We start from the raw sequence: 12,126 nt of genomic DNA, 5'->3' as shown, positions 1-12,126 counted from the left end.
CAGTAATTTGTCCAAAAGGCAGAGGATGTAGACTCGAGATAATTTTGTTGCTCAAGTTGTGCTCGATGAAGCTGCTTTGGCATCTCTTAGAAAGAGCATATCAATGGGCGAACGGGCCACGGAAGCAGCAACAAATGGCAATAGAAACATTTTGCTTATTTCATCCATCAGAGATGAATATATGGCTAGGTGGTTTTATGTTCTTATTTGTGTTCTTGCTCAACGCATTGGAGATCCGACTGTACCATCGTGCTAAGCTTGGCAAGAGCTACGCATCAACACCAAGCATTCCTCATGGAACAGAGCACGAGCATTGACACATCTACACAATTGCATAAAATATCAATTCCATTACATTGAGCAAAACGTAGATGCTAGTCACGAAAGTTCAGGTGTAGAATGATTACGTGCATCCATGGGAGCCTTCTGGATGCATGCGAATTTGAATGGATTGACATGATCTCACCAAACATAAAAATGATCCATGAGAGATACATTGCCATTGGGTGTCATTGGCCTTCACGCCCTTGAGCTTCTTGCTATACAGCTTCTCCAGATAGCCCGTGATGTTTGAGTCATAGCTCACCAACTTATCTGCCAGCTTGAACTCATTCTCTATCTTCTTCTTTTGCGTGATCCACATGTACCCCGTTGCCTCCATGTACTCGATCTCCTCCACCTCCACCAGCGGCAGCGCACCCCCCGGTGGCAATTCAATCTCTTCCAGCAACGACACCACCTTCTCCAGCGCCTTGTTGTGCCACTTCCACACGCATGTCCCGTCACGCTCTGCCATCATCTCTACCTTCGTAGAAACAAACCCCTCCTATAGTTGCTTCTTACCACACTAGTACGACCTACGCTTTCACTTGCAAGCACACATGACAAAACATTGCTCGCTCTCTCTCTCTCTCTCTCTCTCTAACTCAAGCTGGTTGTCCCGCAACTCGAGGTCCATTCATGCGAGCTTGCATGGTATCAAGCTACTTAATCTCTCTCTCTCTCTCTCTCTCTCTCTCTCTCTCGGTTTCCTTCACGCGCCGCACATTGTTTGTTGTTTGTCGTTCACTATGGTGCATATCATTTATCAAGGATTGTTTCAGGAGAATCACCTAAAGGGGATAGATGATGATCTACCAGATGCCTATTTTTTCTCCGTGAAAATGATACCACGATGATCGAAAAACATGATATCATTGATGACAATAGCTCAAGTGGATTCACAAATACTACTTCCTATTATAATCGGAGTAATCGAGCAATCGACTATGTATCAATTACTAGCTGGTAGGCTATACAAAAGAAATCGAGATGGAATATTGCTCTTATGCATTAATCTTAAAGAGAAAGACCAGTACCTAAGTCAAACACATATTACCATAGTGGGACTTCACTTTGCGAAAGTCCAAACTATGCAAAGAATCTTGAGACTTGGACTATTTTGGCGACTATGAGGAGTGATGTTTGATCTTTTGTAAAGGATTGTCCTCAATATAAAAAACAAACACCCATCCCTCATGTAACATTGTTTCAAATGTCACCTGTTCCTAAGTGGAGTAACTATCTGGTTACTTATTTATCAAGCCGAACATTTCCTGAGGATATGAGTAAACGCCATCAAGGAGCAATTGAAATTGAAGCAAGAGACTATGCTCTTATTGAAAACTGATTGTGTCGGAGAGGTAAGGATCAACATCTGTGTCTTTGTGCAAATGAAGACGAATAATTCCAATTATAGAACAAGCACATGTCGGATTAGCTGGAGGTCACTTTTCTAGTGAAGCCACTGCAAGAGCAATCTTGATGGTAGGCATATGGTGGCCAACACTTTTTGCAGATGCCAAAGAATATGTTAGAAGGTGTGATGCTTGTCAACGAGCAAACATGCCAACACGTGTAGATAGCATGCCCTTAAGACCAATGATGGGGGCAAGAGATTTTGCAAAGTGGGGTATAGATTTTGTTAGGCCAATACAACCACCTGCTTATAGAACCCAAGCTCAGTATATCATTGTAGCTACGGACTATTTGACCAAGTGGACCGAGGCTAAAGCAACTCAAAAGAATGATACCAGAACCACTGCAGCTTTCTTATATGAGTATGTATTCACAAGATATGGACAACCAATTGAAATTGTGAGTGGTCGGGGAACTCATTTCCTCAATGAGGTAATTGAGTATTTGATTAATGAGTTTATGGTCATCCATAATAAATCAGCTCCCTATCACCCACAAGCAAACGAACAAGCTGAGCATACGAACAAAATTCTTAGCTCGATATTGACTAAAGTCGTTAGTTCATGAAGGACAGACTGGAAAATGAATCTCCATGAAGCTTTATGGGCTTATCAAGTTTTATTCAAAACGGCTTTGAATGCTATACCCTTTAACCTTGCTTATGGTCTGGATGTCGTATTGCCAATAGAATTTCTATTGCCAACACTAAGGGTAGCAAAGAATCTTGAGTGGATTGGACAAAATTCTTAGCTCGATATTGACTAAAGTCGTTAGTTCATGAAGGACAGACTGGAAAATGAATCTCCATGAAGCTTTATGGGCTTATCAAGTTTTATTCAAAACGGCTTTGAATGCTATACCCTTTAACCTTGCTTATGGTCTGGATGCCGTATTGCCAATAGAATTTCTATTGCCAACACTAAGGGTAGCAAAGAATCTTGAGTGGATTGGACATAAATTGTTAGAAAGACTAGAAGATTTAGAGAAGCTAGATGAGCAAAGGCTAACTGTCGTAGCTCATATCTATGCACAAAAGCGGAAGCAAAAACATTTTTTTGATTCCCATCTAATAACAAAAATGCTCAAGAAAGGGGACTTAGTTTTAGTATATTCCCTTAAGCAACACATTCCCAAGTTTAAGAAAAAGGGAAATGGACCGTTATCATTGAAGATGTATCTCCAAGCGGAGCAGTGAAGTTGTCGACCCTAGATGGTGAACCAATGGCTAATTGGATAAGTGGATGCCGTTTAAAGAAATATAATTTGCTGCTAACCAATGAATTGCTGGAAAGAATGCATGCAGCCAAGCAAAGGAGGATTAAATGACAATAGGTTATTGATGAAGCCCAAGAGGAAGCTTGACTTTGGGTACTCAAACGGAAAGCTGCTCTCAAGAATCAACAGATATTGATTCCCATCAACACTTTGGAAATAGATGACCAACAATGGGAATTACCTAAAGATGCAGCTTCAACAGATGATGACTGGTTAGATGGAACGGATCTACGCATCAAAGTACAACTCAACAATCATAGCACAAACGCTTTGGTCAACACAGGAGCTAGAGTGAATGCAGTCAGTTATTCCACGTACAAGAAGGCAACAAGTCAAGCATTGATAGTAGGAATAGCAACAATCAAAGGATGCAACAAGAATCCAACCCCAACATTGGGAGTAGTTAACTTGAACGTGATAGTACATGGATATTCATGTCCTCATCAGTTTGTATGCTTACTAGATGAACACATGAATCAGACGATGATTCTTGGAATTCCCTAAATGCAGACATACAAAGCAGTACCAGATTGGGATACAAATCAGCTCAAGCTATCACCTAAAGGTGGGCAACTCATTGTTCCAATTGCACCAAGCAACGAGGAATGGAAAGGAAGCAATCATCAGACCAAACCACAAAGTAATCAATCTTCTCGATCCTCTCAGCAAGTAAAGGCTACAAGTAGTATGCAAGGAGTCAGGCAAATTTGGGTACCAAAAGCACAGCTTAAGGACAAGTCAATTCAAATCTGAGTGCTCAAAACAATACTGACAAACCCAAAGACGGTTCCAAAGGTCAAAACACAGAGACGAGCTTCTCCAAGCAAGGAACCTAGCACGAAATGGATTTGGTAGAAAAAGGAGCACTTATCTTCTCCACAAATCGTAAAACCAATCAAGCAATGGAGAGTTAAGTCTCAAAAGACTTCACCACACCATTCCACACCAAGAAAACCAACCTACCAATGGTGAGAAAAAGCTCAACAACAGTCAAAAGCGCTACCAACAGCTCAGGCAATTAGTGTGCTGAAGCATCCTGATGGTACAATCAAACAGAGAGCACATAGTCGTCCCGGAGTACGCCATCTAGGAGGGGTGGAAGGGTGCTAAGTAATTAAGGGCAATGTTTGAAGAGGGAGGAAAAAAGTTTGATGTTAACGTGTGATTTTTTTGCAAAATTACCTAATAATGCCCTCATAATTTATCTTCAAGGAAAAATTCAATGATAATATCTTCCCAATGAGTGTAAATAGTGTATATACTATCAAAAAATCATAAAAAATAGTCCTTTTTGGTTATTTTTTATTATTTTTCTTCATAAGGAGACTTAAAAATGGAAAAATCCAACAAAAAACAAGAAGCTATGATTTTCAATGGATTTTCCTAATTATTTTGCCATCATACATCCAAAGTACATAATGTGTTAAGCCCCCTAGTCAAGTTTGAACCAATTTGGAGCTTAAAATCCCAAATTTCTTTATATTTACTGTTTCAGAGACCTAAAGCCAAAATCTGGTACCATTTTCACCCTATGCATCCAGTTGAGCCCATATTTCACTCAGAGCATGTATTTGGTATATACTTCAAGCTTGTGATGCTAAGTTTGCAAAAAGTTGGAGAAATTATGTAACTATAAATAATCACGATTATTTGCTTTGGTTGCAAATTTTTGTTTGGACTTTACAATTTTGTTCCTTACATGTTTTTATGCATCGATGCTTGTTTAAAAATTGATTTGAAGCAAATTGGACCAAAATTGATAGCATTGTAGACTATAGGACATTTCACAGAAAAATCTGACAACTCTGCTAATTTTGACACTCTATTCAATGAACAAGAGCCACACAAGTAGCAGAGACGTCCGAGAAGAAGCTCAACCAGAAAGAAAAGTTGCAAGAACTACGAGCATACCAATTGGACCCAGATTCAGTCAAAACCGCAAAAGCAACCTATCTCTCAAAAGAACAGCTTGAAGAGCATCACACCACAGTGTTCACTGGCAGATTCAAGAGTGAGGAGGGACATTAGGTAGAGTTGCAACTCCTACCAAAAGAAGTGTATGATGTCGTCACAAAGCCCGAAACCAAAGATGCCAACCGACGGATAGGTTTCAGAGACTTTTATGAACATGAGCTGTGCGGAGTGGACTTCCAAAAAGCTTACAAGATTTTGTCCACGATCAAGGAAGATGGAACTGCACAGATTTTTGACCCAAAAGGGAACAAGGTTGAAGTGGTGATCACCAAGGAAATAGTGGTAAAAGCACTCAGACTGCCTAGAGAGGGAATGACAATGAGGGCAAGGGATAGGAAGACGGCCGAAACTTTCACAAAAGAAATCATGCGGCCACCTTTGCGGACCATATTCACAAGCAGATTGAAGAACCAGCCAGGTTATACCACCAACACTTACATTTTCTCGCTAAGAGGCTGCCAAGGTATACAATGCCAAACCATGCGGTTGCCACCATCTTCACACAAGTCCTCAAATCAACAACCAGGCAACCGGTTGACCATGCTCAATATGTCTTGACCACTTTGAAAGGAGTAAAGAAAGAAGGAAAGATCACATACCTGGGTGCACCAGAGGTGTTGACAAAATTGCATACCATGCCATCGGCATGGCCGATAACCTACCACCTGTCCCCGATCAAAACACTTGGATACAAAGAATTAAACAATCTAAAAGCTAAGAACATATTTAGACATATCAACATTGGGACATGAAAATCGTGGAGTTGTCAAAATAGGATCTGTCAACTCAAGGAATAGGATTTGTGGAAATCAAAGCACAAGCTCTCTCTCTCTCTCTCTCTCTCTCTCTCTCTCTCTCTAAGCACTCTAGTTCTTTTTCTCTCTTCATGCCCCAAAAGTCAAAGTTTTTATCATAGCGATAACAAAAAATTCTATCATAGCGATATAAGAAATTCTATTATAATAAAAAATATCAATTCCTTTTTTTTTTCCAAATTTGAAGAGCTAGAAGAATAGAATCTTGTCGTTATGCCTGAAAAAAATTCAAACCCAAGATTTGGGTGCTCTGGGGAGGCTTGTAATAAGCTATAATAAATTGAATAGCTATTAAGAGTAACGATAAGATCTATCAAGAGCAACCATAAGCTTTCAAAAGCAGTGATAACCTATCAAGTTACTTATAAGCTATCCATACTTTGGTAGTTATCATTTAAGATAAGCTATCCTACATTGCGGGTTTGCTTATCACAAGAGTTGAAGAGCATTCTTAAGGAGACCCACTTTGAGAGCACAATAGCGAGCTGACACAAGGAAGAAACTATAAGAAGAGACCATTTGGTGATTGTGAACCCGAGTTTTTGCACCAGCTTGCAATTTCATTATCAATGGTAAAAAGGAAGTAGATAAAGCCTTTGTTTGAGCTATTTTAAGCCAAAAAGTGCTCAAAACACTTTCAATTGACAAACTGTAGGCGCACTCAAGTTTCTCATGGCGTGATTTCTTAAAGCAAGAAAAGTTTTAATGTGGCAACGACAAGGAAAAAGATGAAAATTTTCTACGAGCTCGTTTCAAAGAGACTAGATACGCTTTTTTGATCCTTTTGGCATGCGATTTGTATCGCTTTCATGCATGGGAATCCAAGTTGACCGTATGCTAATTGATGCTTCCATATACTTGGAGAGAAAGAATTCATGTGTTGCAAATTACATATGGAATGCGTGAATATGCTAAGACTGTTTTTGAAAGTGCCCGATTAAGCCTAATTTCGTATGCAAGTGACCATGTATATTTATCGTCCTTATACGTGTTAAAGATGATGAATGTACAAAGTGTAGAGGTTAATTAGTAAATATTGGTTTTCATAATATTTTTCGTCGGTTTGTTTTTTATTTGATTTGGTTGTTAAAAAAAAGAAAAAAGAAACATGGATCCCAATGAGCTGTAGAACAATGATGCAACTTTCCATGAGGACATGTATCCACAAAATGTAGTCGATGGTGATGCTGATAAATGGGTCTACACTCTCAATGACACCTGAAAAGTGCGCTTTTGGGACAAATGACTGATCTATTTGAGATGCAAAGCAAGCAAATCAAAACTTGGAAGATGTTGCCAACCAAGCTGGGAATGCATACTCATGAGGTTGGTCCTAGAGTGAGCCCAAGGGCCAAGATGGTAGCTCAAAGATGTTAAACCACCTAAATTTAATGGATCTTTTCATAATCATTTTGACAGATGCCATGGAGCAATGCATTTAACCGTGGCACATTTACGACAGTGAGGCCAAGATATAACATGCAACATATAATTTTTTGGATGTTGCACACAGATGGTGGCATAAGATGGATCAAGATAAGTCCCTTAGCACACAATTTGTTATGGGATTTGGGAGATGCAAGTCACTTTCTTGGTATATGCGTATCAAGAGGGATAGAAAACATGGAATATTGGAGCTATCTCAAGAAACATATATACACAAGGTCTTGCAATGTTTTAGTATGCATGGGGGAAGGATGCATTGAGTACCCCAATGCAGGCATACACAAAACTTAGCAAGAATGATGCTCCCAAATCTTATGGTTGGAAAGAAAAAATGGAAAAGGTGCAATAAATTTTTAGCAGTAGGTTGTCTTATGTATGCCATGGTAGCCACCATACAAGACATTGCATTTGCAAATTTGTGGCAACTCTTGGCAGGAAGCACTAGGAGGCAGTGAAGCACATTTTGAGATACCTTATGGGTATAGGAAGCAAGTGCTTAAGCTTTGGGAACAGTGATGCATCCACATTGGGTTACATGGATGCAGACTATGCGGGTTGTGTGGATAGTCAAAGATGTAAAGTTATAGCATCTCAAGTGAATAGCCCAATGTGATCTTAAAATTTAATTTGGCTTTAGGTAAAAAAAATTTAATTTGCCAAAGTCTCTATAGATTAATTCGATAAGGTGAGTATATATGCACCACCTTGCCCCCATTGTAAATCATCAACTCATTGCCAAGGTTGGTTGGTTCAAAAGTCTCTCTCTCTCTCTCTCTCTCTCTCTCTCTCTCTCATGCTTCTCTCCTTGGTTTAGACACTTCTGCAGCGTCAACTTTGACATGGTATCAGAGCCTCGTGCTACTTGAGCGTTGAGGAGTACTATCATGTGTTGAAGAAAAGAGGAACCAAGGAGAAGACCCTCTTCATCGGCATTTTAAAATGCAAGTAGGAGAGACCACTTTTTTTTTGGGCGTGTCATCTTTGTGGAGTTAGGATGAGCAGTGTTTCAAATGCAAGCACAGAGGCTTGCCGATGGAGAAAGAATCCTAGGACATTGCTAGAAAAAGGTAAGAGCACTAGAAGGGCTACTACCTTGGCATTTTAAAATGCTTCATCAATAGCTAGGAGGACAGTGATGATGAGCACTAACGATCCGCGTTTTGAAATGCCAAGCGCCAAAAAGAGGCTACCCAACATGTTTTGCTTGCCTACATTTCGAGATGCAAGTGGAAGCAATGACCTTTAGCCACCAACAACAAGGAGGACAACTATATTAATTTATATGAAGAGTTGCATTTTTGAAATGCCGATGGGGATGGTAGTTTCTCCTTTTAATCTTGAACGATATTTTGAAATACAAAGACTCAAAGAGAGCATGTTTTCTTGCTTCTTTGAGAGGCATCACAAAGGTACAAGCTTGGCGTCAACAGTGGGAAAGGTGAATCAACACCAATATCTGCTATGGAAAATGGATCAACCATAGTAGCCTATGCTCAACCAAGGAAACCGCCAAATTGTTGGATCGAGATTGTGAAGCCAAAAGCAAATACATGAGTTCACTAGAGGACAGAGGCAAAGGAAAGCTTAACATGGATGATAGTACCAGTGCTAAGTTAGCTGCCTCAATGCCCATGATGTCCAAGATTTGGTGTCATAAATGCAAGAAAATGCTTTGTTTGGCTTGAAAATGCAAAGCCAAAGGCAAAAGCAAGAACTCACAAGAGGTCAAAGGCAAAGACAAGCTAGACAGAGACAACGGTGATAAATATTTGATAGAGGAGATTGGCATGGCACACATGGTGGTAGCCACATTGTCAAATTTCTAGTCAAGTTACACCGCAACTTGCTTTAGCCAGAGAGAGGCTTGTGAGAGGCACAAAGAAAAACAATAAATCTCTCTACAAATAATTTGGATGTGTTGGAGTTGAAGTTATCGATGTTTGAACTCATGGGTCGGAGTTCAATGCACATGCATCTGACAAGGAACCAATCAAACGTATCTAAAAAACTATGGATGCATACACCAATTCATTGTCGTTGGCCAGATTATGGATAGGATGTATTTCAAGGTTCATTGTCTAGGAAAGTTTGGATGTGATGTGCTCACAATTCACGAATGGGGATTCTTGGACGTAATGTGGTCTAGAATTCAATTTTAAGATGGAATTCCTCAAAAGTAGAAAGATTGGTGGTTGCATAACTGCTAATGGAAGGTACCTCTACTAGGGTCTCCATGATAGCTTCTTCATTGACTTGGTCTTCCTACATGTGTACACTATCAGCTACAGAGAGGGTGTTAAGTTATAACATCTCAAGTGAATAGCCCATTGTGATCCCAATATTTACTTTTTCTTTTGGTATTTATTTTACTTATTTGTCAAAATTTGTGTAGGGCAATTATCAAGGTGAGAGTATGAGCCCCACCTTGCTCTCATTAAATCATCAATTCATTGCCAAGGTTGGTTGATTCAAAAGTCTCTCTCTCTCTCTCTCTCTCTCTCCCCCCTCCTTGGTTCAAGCGCTTCCACATCGTTGAATTTGATAGAAAATCCACCTCTGGCTATGTATTCCTATTTTCTAGAGTAGTTGTGTCATGGAGATCATGTCTACAGGATTGCACTTTGTCTTCCACCACAAAGTCAAAGTATGTTGCATTTTTTGGTCCTAGCAAGTGAGAGGCGGAGGTGCAAAGCAGACCCGGTGGCCTCTACACCAAGACTATTCACGATGGCCTCATCATGGGAGGTACACAATAGGGGCACCACCTAGCTTGGAATGCAGCTAGGACACATGGTAATGGGTTGGCACATAACACAAGGAAAATGTGAGAGAAAGAGAGAGAGGGAGAGGGATAGATCAGCACAGCTTCATTAACATGGGCTTCATAAACACCATAGAAACATTCACAAGGGGAATTTTACATAATCAACATCTCACAAACTCATGTGTGCATGGTAACTCAAACCTCTTGGCCATTAAGAAACACACACACACACACACACACACACACACACACACACACACACACACACACACACACACACACACGAGTAGATTTGTTCGGATGTAGAGGTGCATACACAAGGATGTACATGTGAAAGTGTAAGTACAAGAGCTTGATTGTTTGTTCATCTGTTTACAAAAGAGGACTCCTCCTTTATAAGCTAAGAGAGTGATTAGGGAAGAGATTATGATCAAGAGAAGTTATCACAAAGTAACCTCCAGTAGGGGCATTCACCCAATGAGAGAGCTCCATGTACCCTGCTTATTGACCAAATTCCTCCTAATCGCCTTCATCACATGACAAGCTTTGTCTCCATGTCCCACCTTCCATAGCTTGAGTCCAAAAGCTTCCTTATAATATTTGAGAGAATCTTGATAAAATAAGAGAAAATCCAGCAATAATGGAGAGAAAACTATAAGAAATTATGTGTGTGGAGTTGGATAATCATGACTTCTTCCCCATGTGGACAGATAGGCTCCACCATTTTGACTATATCTCCCAAACCGTAGCTCCAAAAATTATAAAAAAAAGGGGGGGAAAGGTAAGCTCAACGCCTACAACTTTGCTATTGAAAACTTTTAAAAATTTGAAATACAAAAAAATTTCAACAAAATATGTGTCTGTCTTTTCTTTCTCGAAAGTCTTCCAGGTGGTCCCCTCTTGACTCTATGTGCAATGTCCAAAAGTGAATTATTCTTGCATTTGATAACATTTTGTAGACTTCAACTTTATAATGCATAAGACTCTCCTCCCTTTCACTATTGACTCTTATTCTTCACTTGTAGTGACGGTTAGGTAGAATCAACATCCATTGAATTTTTTCGTTCTCATAGGGTTTGTTCCTACCTCTCCTTAGTTCCAAGATCCAAATGTGTCAAAACCATAGCTATGTACAAAATATATACATATATTTTATGTTATTTTCATGCATCAGGTCTCTCCTCCGGCAAAGCCTTGAAGCCTTGCCATCAAGTACATACCAAGAGAGAGGTGGACCACACATTTGAAAAGCGGTCCTCACAAGGAGGCCGTATGGTTAGATCATCTAGTGGGAGACCATAGTATTTATTAGACTCCAATGTTGCATTGTGATAGCCAGAGTGCTATTGCTTTAGCAAAGAACCCCGTGTTTCACTCCAAGCCAAACATCTAGTTCAAAGGACACCCCTAGTAACCTAATCCTAGATGGAGCATTTCTAAATGAAAACTGGGAGTATGAACTACAAACGAAGACTTTAACTGACCTATACACATGTCACACCTATCATGTGGGTTGGTTAGATGTCCTACAATCCACAACGGGTGCTACTAACGTAGAGGAGCAACAACAAAGAGTTTGTGATGTCATCCATAGGGTTGTTGAGCTGGATAGGGAGAACAAAGGGATCCACATGCCTTCAACGGGTCTCATGAGATTCTTGGATACAGGCTAAGTAGCCAACTTTATCTTGCAAATGGAAGCTCCCTTGGTAAGCCCGATGGATCCTCCATATGTTATTTTGCCAAGGGTCTCAGTACAATTTGAGCCCACAAGTCCTAGCTTTACCTTTCCAAGTTTAGCTCATCTTTCTCTTGATGACACCACGGCTACCGTGCCTACCCCACTGATGGACATGAAAAAAAACACGTCATGGACCTCATTTATTAGTAAGGCACTGCTACATGGTGGCCCAATGCCTACAAAGTACCTACAAGTGTATATCAATCATATGCATCTATGGGTCCTCATGCTCATGTAGCTCCTACCCCTCCCATTGTTTCAACAACTTATGCTCCATGAGCACAACATCCAAGCCTTTATTTCAATGAGACCATACCATCTAGCATTAGCATGTCACATTCCATGTCTGCTATGCCGCCTAGGAAAACACATAT

General features: G+C 40.1%; 1 protein-coding gene across 1 annotated transcript; it reads right to left on the bottom strand.

The window, feature by feature from the left end:
- Positions 1 to 403: 403 nt before the first annotated feature.
- LOC147457475 (uncharacterized) lies at positions 404 to 796 on the bottom strand. The gene has a single exon (XM_086513594.1). The coding sequence runs from the start codon at positions 794 to 796 to the stop codon at positions 404 to 406; it is 393 nt and encodes a 130-aa protein (XP_086369720.1).
- Positions 797 to 12,126: the final 11,330 nt, after the last annotated feature.

The sequence above is a fragment of the Adiantum capillus-veneris genome, chromosome 5, assembly GCF_014529385.1.
Source record: "Adiantum capillus-veneris isolate H3 chromosome 5, ASM1452938v2, whole genome shotgun sequence".
Classification (NCBI taxonomy): domain Eukaryota; kingdom Viridiplantae; phylum Streptophyta; class Polypodiopsida; order Polypodiales; family Pteridaceae; genus Adiantum; species Adiantum capillus-veneris.
Note: the sequence above shows the minus strand (reverse complement) of the source record. Positions and strands in the feature narration are given on the sequence as shown.